General features: G+C 46.9%; 1 protein-coding gene across 1 annotated transcript in view; it reads right to left on the bottom strand.

Moving 5' to 3' along the window:
• Positions 1-15100, bottom strand: part of LOC124233825 (transmembrane protein 163) — a 220889-nt gene extending 205789 nt beyond the window's left edge. Inside the window, exons 1-2 of the mRNA XM_046651066.1 lie at positions 14784-15100; positions 9358-9477 (exon numbers count right to left, since the gene is read on the bottom strand). Coding sequence (XP_046507022.1) covers positions 9358-9477; positions 14784-14985 — 322 coding nt within the window. The 5' untranslated portion in view covers positions 14986-15100. The remainder of the gene's footprint in view (positions 1-9357; positions 9478-14783) is intronic.
• Positions 15101-15325: the final 225 nt, after the last annotated feature.

A 15325-nucleotide genomic window follows, 5' to 3' on the forward strand; every position in this document is an offset into this window, starting at 1 on the left:
AGAATACGTTAGGACTTTAATGGCAACACTAGAAATAAGAATAGAATGGAGCAAAACCTTCAAAATTCTTAAGAAACATTATTTCCTACTGAGAATTTTCTATTTAATCATCAATCAAATGTCAGGATATATTAAGGACATTTCAGGCTTGAAAGCTCCACCTTCCATGCGCCCTTTCCTAGGGAGCTAGGAAAAGATGTGCTCCCCCTAAAAGTGTAAACCAGAAAACAGAAAATCATGGTATCCAGGAAACAGGAGACTCAACGATGATAAATAAAGGGAATGCCCAAAAAGGTGGTGAAGGGCAATCCTAGGATGCAGCTGTGCGCCAAGTAGAAAGGGCAACCAGAACAAATTAGAGGACGCCAAATGGCTCCAAGAGAGATTTCTTCAAGAAGACACTGACAGAATTACCTATGCATCTGAAAATACCAAAAAGAAGTTGAAGTTGGAATAGAAATGCTGAATTAAAGTTTAATAAGAAATAGATTCAGAGAAAAGTAAACATAGGAATAAACAAAACAGATATTAAAACCAAAATAATTTTCAAAAAATTGTGCAGGAAACAAGTAATTATTCCCCATAGGCTCAGTGAGGATTTTTATATTCATAATAATGTAAACCATAACTATTATGCAAGGACGGAAATTCAGGAAGTCAGCACACTTGTGTGGGGCCAGGAGGAGAGTAAAAGGGTAAATTATCTTCTTTCATGGTGGGAAGTCAATAAGTAATGCCTAAACTTGAAAAAAAAGTCAAGAATTCGTATTAGGAGCCTGTTATTTATGCACATATAAGTAAAACCAGAATCAACTGGAAGAGGTAAAGTGGTTGCTGGAAGGGGATAAGGGGGAAATAGAGAACAGGGGACCGCTGTAGTTCTTACCTTTGCAAAAACTACATCCATATTATAGCTTCAATAAAAATAGCAAAAATATATTTGCTTGGTTATTTTCTTGTTGCTCTTTTCAGTGTCTTTTCCTTTCAGGGGTTTGATTCCTTTCTGATTATCTACTCATACTAAACATACTTATTTTACAGATTTTTTCAGGTAACTCTCTTATCTGGAACTTGAGTTCTACTCAAGCTGCTTGTATGACTCTCAGTTATAGTGGACCCTTTTCTCAGGAGTTTTCTAATGCTGGATTGTGAGCTCACCTTTGGTGGAGCTTCATCCATGGGACACCTGCTGGGCCATACTTGAGGCTCTTTATGTGCTTCTTTCAGGTACGCTAGGGGTATTTCCAACCTCGGACCACATCCATGTTAATATCTCGGATCGAGGGTTTCTAGGTTAAGTGGATAGTATGAACTCTTAGGGTGGATGCCATGTGTGTCTCCTGGATCCTCCTTCACTCATTCTCCCACCTGCCAGGAGTGAGGGCTGCTGATGTTTCACAGCTGCATCCCTCTCCTGGAGCTGCCCTCTACTGAAGGAAGCTTCCTCTCCCAAGGTTACATGTCTCCCTAGGGCAGCCCACACCAATGACTGCTCCGCCCCCTAGCTTCAATTGCACAATTCTGAAGGGCCATCCCAGCTTCCAAGTCCCTATGGGACAAGCCTCCAAGGCAACAGCATGGAAGGTCAACTTCTCCCTCTGCCCAGTCTTGCTTCCCTCGTCCCCTTTCACGTATCATTCCTGAGAGCCTCCTCCAGCTCCCGCCCCCAATAAACTTCTTGCAGTAAATCTCAGTCTCAGAGTCTGTCGCCCAGGAAATCGACTTATGAAAATTCCAAACACAAATTTATACGTAGTCAGTGCCATGGTTGTGAATTCTAGTGGAAGGCTCCCCAACCCTCACTCCACATAGAGCTATGCTGAGACAGACAAGATTCCTCACTGTCTTCCTGGGCTGGTGGGTGGGTTTATTCCGGTCCACCCATTCCTTGAGGTAAAGTTCTCTAGTGCATTTACTTTATTCTGAGATCTTAGTTTCCTCCACCTGCCTTGTGCCAGCCAAGGCCATTGTTATGAGCTGAACTGTGTCCCACACACCCAAATACATATGTTGAAGATCTAACCCCCAGTACCTCAGAAGGTGACTATATTTGGAGATGGGGTCTTTAAACAGATAATTAAGTTGAAACGAGGTCCTTAGGGTTGGCCCTAATTCAATATGACTGGTGTCCTTATAAGAAGAGGAGACTAGGATACCGGCACACAGAGGGAAGGTCAGATAAAGACACACAGAGAAGACAGCCAGCTACAAGCCAGGAGAGAGGCCTCAGAACGGAATCGACCCTGCTGACACCTTGACTTTGGCCTCCAGCCTCCAGAACTGTGAGAAAATTAACTTCTTTTGTTTAAGCCACCCAGTCTGTGGGACTTTGTTATGGCAGCCCTAGCAAACTTCTGCAGCCATGTTCCATCCCTGCATGGACAGCATAACACAGGTGCCTCGTACTGAGATGGGCCACATTCCCACGCTCCCACCCAGGGCAGCCTTAGCTTCTGGACTGATGGCTCTGATTTTCATCTCATTCCATTTAGGGAGCAGGGGCTCCTGGGGACTTTGGACTGTCCTTTCTCCAAGAGATCAGTGATGTCCTATCTTGAGCATCCTATGTGTCTCATGGGGGAGGGAAGGTTTCAGGTTATCCATCATACCCCCGACTGCCCTATCATTTGCTCTGACATCTATAGAGTTCACCTTCTCATTAGACCTGAGGTCTTCAAGGGGACAGACAGATTGTTCCACTTTCTACATCCTCTGTGGTATCTATCACAACAGACTGTCTTTTGCCAACAGGAGCTCACTAAGGAGTGGATGCACACATCCACCAGCTGGAAGGAAGAATGGGCCATTAGGCATGAGAGACGGTGGAAGGTAAGGAACAGGTTCCTTTATTGGGGGAAGGCGGGTTCTCTCCCTCCCTCTGGCTTCATCTGTTACTTCCAAATCGCAACACGCCTGCATTTCAGCCATCAGGACAGGGCCCCAGACGGAGAGGCTATGCCAGAAATTCACCTTCAATACACAATTCCCAGAGGACCAAATCAGAGCCCTGGAATACAAGCAGACCAGAAAACCCCTTCTTGTCCAACTGGCTAACAAATACGACTGGAAAGAGACAGAGAGGCGATAGGAAAAGCCCTCACAAATTTCTTACAGGGCACTGGCCCTTTTCCTAGCAGAGCCCAGGGCCCAAGTGAGAAGGGGCAAGGACCCACCAGGCCTAACGAGGTGAGTCCAGCTGGGGCTCACTGCCCAGCTCCCCTGAGTCACTGCCACGGCTATGTGACAAGGACATACCCGTGCGAATGTACCCTGGCCACGCTTTTAATTAAACGCTGTGTGCAGAATGCAGGCAGAAGGCAGGCAGAACACACAAGCAGCTGTTGAGACCCCTCCTCCACTCCCAGCTAGAAACAGCCACTCATTGTGAGCACGGAGACTCAGGAAGAAGTGGTCTCCTAACAGTGATCAGCGAGTCCCTGTCAACAGAACCCTGGATCCCTCCATCCAAGAGGAGGTGGAGAGGGGAGAGCAGGGGAGTGGGGTGAGTAGGGGGAGAGAATGGGCTCCTGCACCCCCCCATTTACAAAGTTGAAGCGGTCCCTGTTCCAGCTTTCCCCCTTGTTTCCTTTCACTTGAAAAAGCTGCTACTCCTTTGTCTGGAATCTTCACCTACAAACATACATCCTCAACCCGCTGCAGCCACAGTGGCCTTAGCAGGAAGACAGATATCAAAAATTACTTCAGTCCAAGCAATATCTGAGTGCCCACTGTGTTAGGGGCTGAGGATATAGACTGGAGAAGAGAGGGCCCCCGACTCGGAGGCGTGTATATTAGTGCAAAAAGCAATAGTGCCATTCAAGTATTGCATGTCAAATTTCTGATTGACAGGTGCCCACGGGGCTATGGGAACCAAGGGGCACTTAAATCAGCCTGGAGGGCTAGAGAACGCTTCCTGGAAGAGGTGAGCTTTCATCTCCATTGTAAGAGATGAGTAAAGTTTAGCTAGAAAACAAAGTGTGGGGGTCAGAAACAGAGGCATGGGAGGCCAAGGGAAGAGGAGGTGCACGGATATGCGGCAAAGAGCAGGAGGCAGCATTTGTGGGCTCACGTGAGAGGGAACTGGGAGATAGGAGGACACGAGTCCAGCCAGGAAGGAGGGGCCAAGAGGCCAAGATCACGAAGGCGCCTAGTGGTAAGCAAGGGGGCCTGACAAAAATACTATTCCGTAGTCCACGAGCCACCAGTGAGCTAGCAGCGAGGGGAGTGAGGGGGTGACAGGCACAGAATCTCTGAAGACCTTATCATGAGGGTATGAAGGAGGAACCAGAGGCAGGCAGAGCTGTCAGGGTGAGGTTCCCGAACCACATTTCGGCCTGTTCCTCCCTCCTGGTTTCCACCTCTCAGAAGCAGCATCCGTAGTTATCACTCACCCAGCACACTTACGGGGAGCAAGTTATCCCACCGAACACCCCCAGGATGTGGCTCACAGACTTCCTGCCCACATCCCCCTCCCTGGGTCACCGGGTCAGCAGCAGCAGGCAGACTGTGGCTGGGAGATTGCGCCTGAAGATTCTCCACATCTAATCCACTTCACACAAAACTGGGGAAACAGTAGCTTGTGAAGAGGCCCGTGCTATCTGAAAGACCAGCAAGGATAAGACAGCACATCTAACATAGGTGGCAACCAGAAAGTGTACATAGGCACCACGACTGGTCGCATGAATTTTTTTTTTTTTTTAGGAAGATTAGCCCTGAGCTAACTACTGCCAGTCCTCCTCTTTTTGCTGAGGAAGGCTGGCCCTGGGCTAACATCCGTGCCCATCTTCCTCTACTTTATATGCGGGACGCCTACCACAGCATGGCTTGCCAAGGGGTGCCATGTCCACACCCGGGATCCGAACCGGTGAACCCCGGGCTGCCGAGAAGCGGAATGTGTGAACTTAACCACTGCGCCACCGGCCGGGCCCCAAGAATTTTCATAATGTGCATATATGGCCTTTATCAATTTTTATCAATAAAAATAAATACAAGACCAGCAAGCTACACAAAGGATCATTCTACAAGCAGAATGCTAAGCTGCATGTTTAAGTCTTTGGTTCATGGAAGTATTTCCGGGGTGGAATCTTAGAGACACGGGCACGAGTCCAGGGCCTCACATACTCCATTATCTAATGGAGGTGGGGCACAAAGGGAAAAACTGGTGAGGAAAATACACAGTACGATGGATAAAACTACTCTGGGGGGATGAGCCCAGGCGGTTGGTGAGGCCTCTTTGAGGAGCTGGCCACGTGGAGATCCACGAGAAGACGAGCTTGGCCAAAGGACGCTGCTCCTGAGAAGTTGGGGTGTCTGAGCAAGTGGGCAAAGGCCAGGTGAGGCTGGACCTTTCAGGCCATTGTAACTGTTTGGATGTTACTCTCAGGACACCAGAAAGCCACTGGAGGGTCTTACGTCTTTTCCACCTCACAATGTGTCAGTTGAGGGAAAACCTAAAAAAGTTCCCAGGCATGTGTTGTTGAGTTTCTAGAAAAGTTCTGTAATTTCATTTTATCCATCTCCCAACTCTTGGCCTCACAATTTAAAACTAAAAAGAATAAGTACACACATTCTACCATTTTTAAGAGACAAGAGTTTACACTAAAATCAAATATATTATTTTCAAAACCCTTCATATAAAAAGAAAATCCCCCCTTTTTGGAAATTCTTTTAAATTCTTAAATCTATTGACTCACTAAATTTTTCAGTGAGCTTTTTCTGAGAAGATCTTGGTTTGCAGTAGTTTTTTTTTTTAATGGAGCTGTGTATCTTAGAAAAAGTTTCCCCTGAGAATGTCAAATATATCTTCATTCTCACAGAAGATGTACTGAGTGCCTAAAAATTAACTTGCACTCATTCAAACCTCAAAAAAGAGTCAGAATGCATTTTCCTAAACCATCCTAACAAAGGCACCAATGATGTCAAAACCTTGAGTTTTGAAACGGAACTTCTGTTCTCTTTCTAGCCTTATTATTAAAACAGACATTTTTTTAAGGCTTGTTCATAACAGGATTGCCATTTTCCATGCTGCCTACCGATTATAAACAGAACCAATTTTAAAACCAAACTAGGGCTCTCTCTGAAATATTCAAGATGTATTACCATCTGGTTTTATATCAGCATTTTTAACCGGTCCAAAATCTCTACATTAGAAAGTATTATCAAAAATAGTTCATATCCCTTTCAAATCGCATATTCCTTTCAAAACACTTTCAAGTCACAAACTTTGAAAGTTCACCTAATTTTTCAAACTAGACCAGACATGTGAATGTCAGCCAAAGTTACACACATAATTGATTTAACCCAGATAAGTCAATAACACTGACCAAAGCTAGTTCTTAGGTCTTTTGGAAACTACTGATTTGAGAAAAGACAGCATACCTGATTACCTGGTGGTTTACAGGAGGTGAAGGTAACAATTTTTATTTTGCAATATATATATTATAAAAAATGTCAATCTTTCCGGTTAACTGAGAAAAGAGGTGTCCCCAAAGCTTAAACATATCCATCACTCTCATTTCCAAACACAAAAGAGACAATAACATTTCTTCAGAAGATGCTCAGCTAAAAATCAGCATCTATGATCAAAGAGAAAATGGCAGGTAAAGAGTTAAAGACAGGAATTGGAACTGACCCCAGCAGATGCAGCTCCAAGACAGCATCTTAACAAGAGAAGGGCCATAAAGACCATCCAATTGACTCAAAAATTTTTCAGTTGTTTATAAAATAAATGAAACCTAATCCTGGTATTTAAACAAACTTTTAGATGAAATTCATCTTTTTCTAAGAAATATTTTCTTTCCACCTAAAAGGAAAAGTTTTTTTAAATCTCTCTCAGTTCATTCATTTAATATTCTTGAATATTGGTCCCACACAAGGATGGATGCTCTTCCTGCCCCCAGAGTTTCCCATCCAGCAGCGGCAAGAGGACACGACAATAAATACAGTCTTTTCTTCCCCATGATTATCACCCCTTGTCAAAACACACACACACACACACACACACGCACACACACGTCGGCACACACTCTGAAAACTCTCCATCTCAAAGCATAACATGCAGTGAGTTACTCCACAGCAATTCTCTTAAGAAACACTAATTGGTTCAACCTGACCATTGCATCGATAGGACAGAGGTGCACCAAGCCAAACCATTCCATTTCATCCCATCTGTCTGTCAACCACCTCCTTGGAAAATAAGACTTGGGCTCCTTCTGCTACTTTTTAAAAAAATACATTTATCACTACTTCTGAAACATACAATTTTCCTTTAGATACTAATTTAAACATAACTTCAAAAGCCAGCTAATATTGCTCAATCCCTATTGATTTTCTTTCCATTCAAGACTACAGATAAAATTGCACAAAAGTCTGTCGACATATAAATGATGCTTTAGAAAGGATGTTAAATATTTCATATTACAAATACATTTAAGAAATTACAGGGTAAAACCAAAAACCCTAACAATACAACCAGACAGCCCAGGGGTTTAAAATACGCAAAACACACACACACACACACGCACACAACTCTGTATAAAGTGGGGGAAAATACAGTTCACCTTGTACATTGTTTGTTTTAACTACACCAAAGCAAGTTGAAAGTCACTTGGGAACAAACTGAATATACTAAAGAAAATAACACAGACCCTAATATTATATGCCAATGCCAACATTTTATAGGCAAGAAGTTAGAGGATTTAAATACTTGCTACAGTAAAGGGGTAAAATCGTTTTCAAAAAAAAAAGAAGACCCTTTTCATCAAGCAACATTCTAATTCCATATGCATTATGCAACAGCCTTTTCCTAGTAAAGGAAATGGCACAAAATTTTCAAGATAGCCCCACTGATCAGGCATAACATGTGAAAGCAAAATTTCCTTATAATTTTTCCCCATCATAAGATTAAGCACATCAGGCGTAGTGTTACTCTCCCAAGGGAAAGGCTTCTCCAACATTTCTTCACATCCAAACACCCACATGATAAAGTCCTAACAGCTCTATTGCACCGTCTGACTAACTATAACTCTATTTGTAAATCACCCCCCTGCATTCCATTCCTCTTTCTTCACATATGTAAATTATGGTGTCTGATCCAGAGCCCACCACCAGCCACCACAACTAAATTATCCTCTGGGGACATCAATCTGGCTTGTTATTCTTGTTTCAGCATAAAAAAAAAGAAGAGAGAGGAAGGAATAGCTATTTTCAGGAATCAGAATTCCTCTTGATTAGATTTCTGGCTCACTGGTAAATGTTTATACCCTGAAATGCATTACCCTCTGCTTCTAAATGTTTGGCCTTTTTTTAGAGCCAAGATATGGTACAGTGTTTCCAATATAAATTGCTTCATGTAACATATGCCTAGTTTTGCAGGCAGCATTTGGTCAAATTCTAATATGCCCTCTTGGGAGCCAACACCAATTCCAGCAGCAGATCTAACTGTGCAGAACAGAATTTTAAACAACACACACAGCGCCCTGTCTTCCAGTGGACATAGTCCTTTTTTCTGCCACTCTGAGGGTTGTCACATGAGACACCTTGTATGATACTTATCACTTAGAATATAGATCCTTCTGTTAAGGTAATAAATTAATCACAAAATACATTCCTCTTTTCCCCAGCATAAAAAAAAACATGGTTTCTACCAAAGTTGAGCTGACGCTGAATGTCACTGCTTAAGCTTGTGAATCATTGCATGATTAATAAGAATAAATAGCATTTATTTCGATAGGCTGCAAATGTTAGCTGAGAAAACGCATGTCCTAGGGCTTCCTAACCCCCAAACCGGATTATCCAGGGGCAGAAAGTGTTCAATTGTCTTAGTTTATCTTGATTATAATAAACCTTGTTTCCATGACCACTGAAAACTTGAGGACCCTCCCATTTTTCTTTCATAAAAATACATGCACATGATTTTATTCCAAACCTTATACAGATATAATTGGGGAAAAGGAAAGGATATACTGAATATTGCATTCATCTGGTTGCAGTAGGCTCAAAATACGAATCTTAAGGGTATACATTTTGTCCCATATCAGCCCAAGCTGAAGGCATCCAGCAAACGAATATTGTCACTATTCAGCTGGAAGCCGGAATCTACTTCCATAAACCCAGATGGTTATGGAAGAGGAGAGCCAAGGCTCTGAGTACCGCTCTCCATCCTTCTTAACCACCTCTTCCTTCTGCAGAGGAGAGAAGCCATTTTACTAATTTATACGTACCCTGACTATCCAACCATCTAAGAGAATTTACTCATCGATAATAATCAACTAAAAGCAAAAGCACATCCCACAGGAGTCAGGGAATAAAACAGGCAACAACAGCACGTATTGATCAGCAAGACCCCCGGATACTCACTAAAGGCAGCCACTGCCAGGGCCAGTGTGACAATAATGGAGAACCAGGAGACCCACAATGCCTTCTTTCTGTAGTTCTGAGCTTCGTGAGGTTTTAGTCGAGTGCTGCTTTCTAACAAGCCTGACAAAAACAAGGAGAAAAGGAAGTTAGACATTTCCTTATTAAGAAACCCACAGCCAGAGCTATACTCTCTTATCCAAGGATTGCAAACCGACAGCCCATGGGCCAAGATGTGTTTTAACAGGAGAGTTCACATGGAAATCAGGCTTTCTGGCATCTGTTGAAAGATCATAGGCTCTGGCAACATCTGGCAAGTGTTCCTACAGGGTAACAGCAGCTGTCTTCTTTATAAGGACCCTGCAGACCCCACCACTCCCTGACCTGATGTGTGACCCCAGCCATCCCGCTGCCCTGTTAACTCACTTGGCTCAGGTAGGTGCTGCTCCTAACAAGGCCCTTTCGTTAGGAAACAGCTCGAAGAGCCCACATTTAGTTGGGCCTTCAGGCTCTTCAGCTGTGGGCATTGATTTGCATTGATCCACCAGCATGGCCCCAACTGGTGGACCGGTTTTGCCCAAAGCAATGAGTCGGAGAAGAATATAAATGCCCCTCATTGCTCTGTCGACAATTAACAGGAGGAGAAGAACCATTTCCCTTTAACCACAACCAACAACAGCCGCCAGACCTAAATTACATACCATGTATTCTTCCCTCTCCTTTCTGTTCTATAGTATCCACCCCTTTGTACCAAGCATATATCAAAAAATTCTCACAACATTAAAGGGGGGTAAACCTGCTAAAGCGGGAGGCAGCTTCCCAGACAGGCCGTGTGGAAGAAAGGTTTGATTTTTGTCTCCTGTACTTTCCACATGGAGAGCCCTCGACGACAACAGGAACTCATGGTGACTCCCAGGCAAAGCCCAAGCTTCAAGTGCCTTAGGCGGAAGACTAGCCCGTCTTCAATATGATCCTGATTTACATTTTTTCTTCTCCTTTGAAAACAGATTATATATGGCACCTCTTTGTGGCACAGAGAACCAAATTCTCAGTCATGCATTCTACATGAACAGGAGCTTACGACACCATCTCTGGCTAAACAACACACAATAGACCTTTCAGAGGTGGCGCAACCTCATCACAACAGCTCCAAAGGATGAAGAAATTGGGAGTCAAAGCTTCGGCACCGCACTCATTTGCAAAATACCGCCCAGCGTGCAACAGACCACACCTCTGCCTCAGGTAAGAGGCACCGGCCCTTTAGACCGACTGGACACCTCGCTAAGCCTGGCTGCTGAAAACTGCATCCGGTTCAAAATTATAACAAGGTCCCTGTTAAAACTTCTCAGTTCCATTTACTACCCAGACTCAAGCACCCTAACAAGTCCTGAACAAACCAAGAAGAAATATCAAGAAGGCTGCTTAGTGAGCCCAGTTTATAGCCCAGAAATTTTTACATAATCAAAACCTGTGGACTTACACAGGCTCACAAAGTAGATGAGATTGCTAAAGATAGGTGAAAATACCATCTCCATTACCGCCCTGTAAAAATCTCCCCAAGCTTTCTCCAATAAACACACTTGGATGGAAACAAGAAAAACCTCTTTTGTCAAATTCAAGGACAAGTGATTTCAAACTAAAATCCCTTTGTCTACTTTTTTTTTTGTCCCTTTCATTACTTCTCTGCTGCCAAAAAATATCCCCTTCTAATTTTCAACTAGGATCACTCCTGTCTTCAGTTAAAGCGACAATCTAGAATGAGCAGGTCCCACACACTCCCAATAATTTATTTCCCTTTTCCCAAACGATATAAAAATCTTCCTTTCATCCCGGCCCATTGATTTTCAGAAGTGAAGCTGTAACATTTAAGTACTGACTCAAATAAGCAGTCCATTTGCTGAGTATTTTGACAGCAACCATTTCGAGAGGTTTATCCACTGGGGATAGAAAACAAAGTTCCTTTTAGAAATAGATTTAATTTTCTAAGAGAAATGCAATGATCTGAGTTTTCTCTTCTGCCACATGACATTTTTCCTTCCAAAGCCAGGTGTTCCCAAAAACATGACTGGACCACACAGACCAGTCTACACACCCCACCCCACAGTGGGCTGGCACTTCCCTGGACCAGTTTGGGATGACGGTCCCTGTGGGCTGCACTGCCCCACCAAGGTGGCAGCTGGGGCCTCTCAGCATCAGGACTGGTGGTTCTTCCCCAGATCTGATCCTGTGTGTGCCTCCCCCACGAGACGTTTTAAATTTAAAAACTGGAGTAAAGACAATGCAGGACTGTCCAAGAAGGGAGGAACTTGCCCATTTCTCTCCGACCTTTGCTTGTTTCCTGCTGGTTTTCCTTTCTCAAAATATAGCCAATACCAACAACGGAAAACCTGCCACTCCTCAAAGGGAAGTGGAGTATAACGACCTACACAGACCCTGCTCATAAATGAACAGTCTGCAATCAGGCGCCTCCACTTCTGCCCCCATCTTGGCAGGCAAACCATGGAGATATGGTGAGAATTCCTAACATTTTCAGGAAGCCGTGCTTCAAAGGTAGAAGAAAGGCAGCACAGCCTAGAGAAGCTAAAGCATGGCTTAGATCTGCATGCTGGGCTGGGTCCTTCCTACACAGAGCTGGCCTCCACATTCATATTTCTAATCTCACTCAAATTTCACACATTTGTAATTTCGACTGATACTTTATTGTTTGGGGGTGGGGGAAAGGCAAATATATGTGGGGAGATTGAAGCCATCAGTCATTTCCATGCTAGTATGAATTAGTCCCAATTGCTTTCTCCTAAGAGTTAGTCATGCTTGGATTCTCTGAAGGAAGGGGAATACTCATTAGATGGGAAAGTAGTAGGAAATGCTGCAGCCTCTGACATGCTAAGGAGGCTGAGCCCTAAGGCTTAGGGCAGAATGATTGGGAAAACACTTATGGAGAGAAGAGCACGTATTAAAAGGGAAGAGGTGGAAATGCCTAAGACAAACTTGGCGTGTTTTTTGTGTGTTTAGCCCCTTAAGGTTTGCTCCCTGAACTACAAGCCTCAGCCAAATGGCACTGCAGTTCCTGACAATATGAGCTAGCTGGGTTTCTGGGAACCAGCCCACAACAGTTCTAAGGGTAAAATATCTCTCAAGTCCCCAAACACTGGATTATAAAGCCAGCCTCTGACTGGAGTTAGACACAGTCTGTAACAAGGTCCTGCTAGCTTAGAAGGAAGTTAGGACAAGAGGGAAGTCCAAACATAGGTACACCTCCAGGGTGCCCGCCCCCGACACCCCCTGTAGATATTCAGGCCTAGAAGAAAGCAAGCCAGGCATGATGGAGAGATGCACAGCAGGCAACTGCTGAGGCTTCCTCCTCCCCAAATCCTCTCACCATCAGGAAATAGGTAGCAGCAATCCAACTGCTCCCAAAGGATACAAAAACCGCTATTGGAAAGATGCAGCCCCAGAAGAAAAAATAAAGCACAAAAATTATAATAAATCTCCCCAGGTAACCCTCTGATTTATTCAATAAAAATGACTCATTCATCATTAACTCTTTGCCATCAGGAATAGGTCAGACAAAAGAATGTCACACTGACTTTCAGCTTTCAATGCCACACAGCACTGGGTTCTTTGGGGGACAAGGCTCATCCTAACAGAGAGGCTGTGTGTGGTATGCGATGCTTTCACACAGTGAGTTTATGAACACTGAACGCTTTCACGCCATAACATAATGGAAAATGAAATCCAGTTGACCAGTGAAAAATAACCTTAAGAAGGAATTCAGAAGGGCTTTTCATACTTGAGCATGAGCTACAAAACGATGCTAAATATTAACTCACCCTAGCACTTTTTCCCTCCTGTCATCTCGTGGGGTGGGGAGACACAGGCCAGCTTTTACAGATGACCTGCAATGCTACAAAAATAAGCTCAGCCCACAATTCTGTCTTTCTTCAATACAAAATGTTTAAATCCTACAACATCAGTTGCCGAGGGAAAGGTAATTAACGCGACCTATAATAAAACTATGTTTTGCTGGGTGCTCGTGATGTCAGCAATCAGCAGCTCTAAAATGCTATCTAGTGATGTGAGAACAGGAGGAGAAACTGCAACAAAGGTGCAGAACTCCTTGCAATTGGAGCGGCTCCAGTTCTCGCCGAGCATCTCTGCCGATTCTCTGAGAACTGCCGTTTCCATGCCATTCTATTTCACACGCTACCGTTTAAAATTTCTAAGAGGAAAGAGATCGTGCATCCGAACACTAAACTGGAATAAAAATGTATAGGAGATACTAAGAATAGGACAGAAACCTGCTAAGACTAAAATATAAAAATCCGCCACAGCCAGCAAAATAAGGCTTCCAAGAAATGGGGGTGGAGATGGCGATGAGCCGGCTTCCCCGGAAGGGCCTGGCTGCAAGAATCCCGCTTCGGCCACTAGCTGGTTTCAGCCGAACCACTGAGACTTTTTGAGGGGGCCGACTTGGATTCAGCAAGAAGCAGAAAAGGTGTAGACGTGGCCGTGGCCAAGAACAAGGTTCCCTCTTAGCCAAAAGGAAACGAGGAAGGGAGGGAAAGAGGGATGTAGGAGGAGGGAGACAGAAATGAACAGAGGAATCTCTCCCGTTTCATGCGGGGAACTCAAAGGGACACCGGCTGACGGTCGGAAGGTAGGGTTTGGCCTCCCAGGAAAGGGACGTTTGCGGGGCTCCGGGGCAGTCTCTTGGGAGGGGTTCTGAAGGCGCTGGAGACGCGCGCTCTGGGAACCACCAGGTTTCAGTGGCATCCATCCACATGAGCTGAGTGGCCCAGACCCAAGTGTCCCAGCCCTCTGTCCCCGTGATCGGACAGCGAGGCAGTGACCCACGGTCAACTGGGTCCCCTGTAAGGGAGGGTCGGGGGCCTCTCGACTCCCCTTCGCCGGGGCGGGCACCCTGGCGGCCGCCGAGTAAACTCCTCGAAGCTAAAACCGCCGTGGGAAGTTCTCCCGGGGAGCCAGCGGGGGTCGCAGGGGGCTCGGGAAGGAGGATGCACCGAGCTCAGGTCCCTCCGAGGTGAGCAGGACCGGCCGTCCCCCGGGAGCGCTCGGCTCGAAAGCAAAAGAACGCCTCCCGCAAACTTTTCCAGTGGGTGCCGGAGGACCGGAGGCTGGCGGGGAGGAGGGCGCGGGCCCAGGGGGGGTCGCCCAGGTGGCAGCCCGCTTCTCGGGTTCCGGGGAAGGAGCTGCTGCCGCGGAAGGTGGGGCTGCCGCCCTGCGCTCTCCGTGCCTTCGCGGGGAAGTCCCGGCTCCGCGCCCCCGCGCGCGCCGCGGCGCGAGCCCCCGCCCGGCCCGGCCCAGCCCGCGAGCGGGGAGAGGCGGGCCCGGAGCCGCGGACCTAACCGCGCCGCCCGGCCGGGGAAGGGACCGGCCGGGGGAAGGAGCCCGGGGCGGCGCGCGCTCACCTCGATCCTCCAGCCCGTCGCTGAACTGGCCGCTCTCGCTGATCCGCAGCTGCCGCTCCTCCTCGGACTGCGGCGGCTCGCGCGCCGGGGAGCTCAGCGGGCCCGGGCCGGGAGCGGCAGCCAAGGGCGCACGGCCCCGGGGCGGCGGCGGGACGGCGGGGCCCGGGGCGCTGCGGCGCTCGCTGCCCGCGGCCGGCTCCATGGCGCGGGGCGGCGGATCCCGGCGGCGGCGACGAGTCAGAAGTGCGAGGCGCGGCGGCTCGGAGCGAGCGGAGGGACGGACGGACCACGCGGAGAGGGAGGGCGGGCGCCGCGGAGTGGAGGTGCGCCGGCTGTAGGGGGGCGGGGGTTGTCGAGGAGCCGCGCGGCTCAGGCGGCCGGTGGCGGAGGCTGGGGCCGCGCTGTCGCCGCCGCGCTCCGCCCCCGGGGGCAGGTGCGTGCGGCAGGGACCCGCCCCGAGGCCCCAGCGCCGGTGCCGGTGCACCGAGGTCGGTGGGGAGGGAGGGATCCGGCCGGGCCCAATGCTGGGAGGCTCGGGGTAG

This window comes from Equus quagga, unplaced genomic scaffold (assembly GCF_021613505.1).
Source record: "Equus quagga isolate Etosha38 unplaced genomic scaffold, UCLA_HA_Equagga_1.0 252_RagTag, whole genome shotgun sequence".
Taxonomy (NCBI): domain Eukaryota; kingdom Metazoa; phylum Chordata; class Mammalia; order Perissodactyla; family Equidae; genus Equus; species Equus quagga.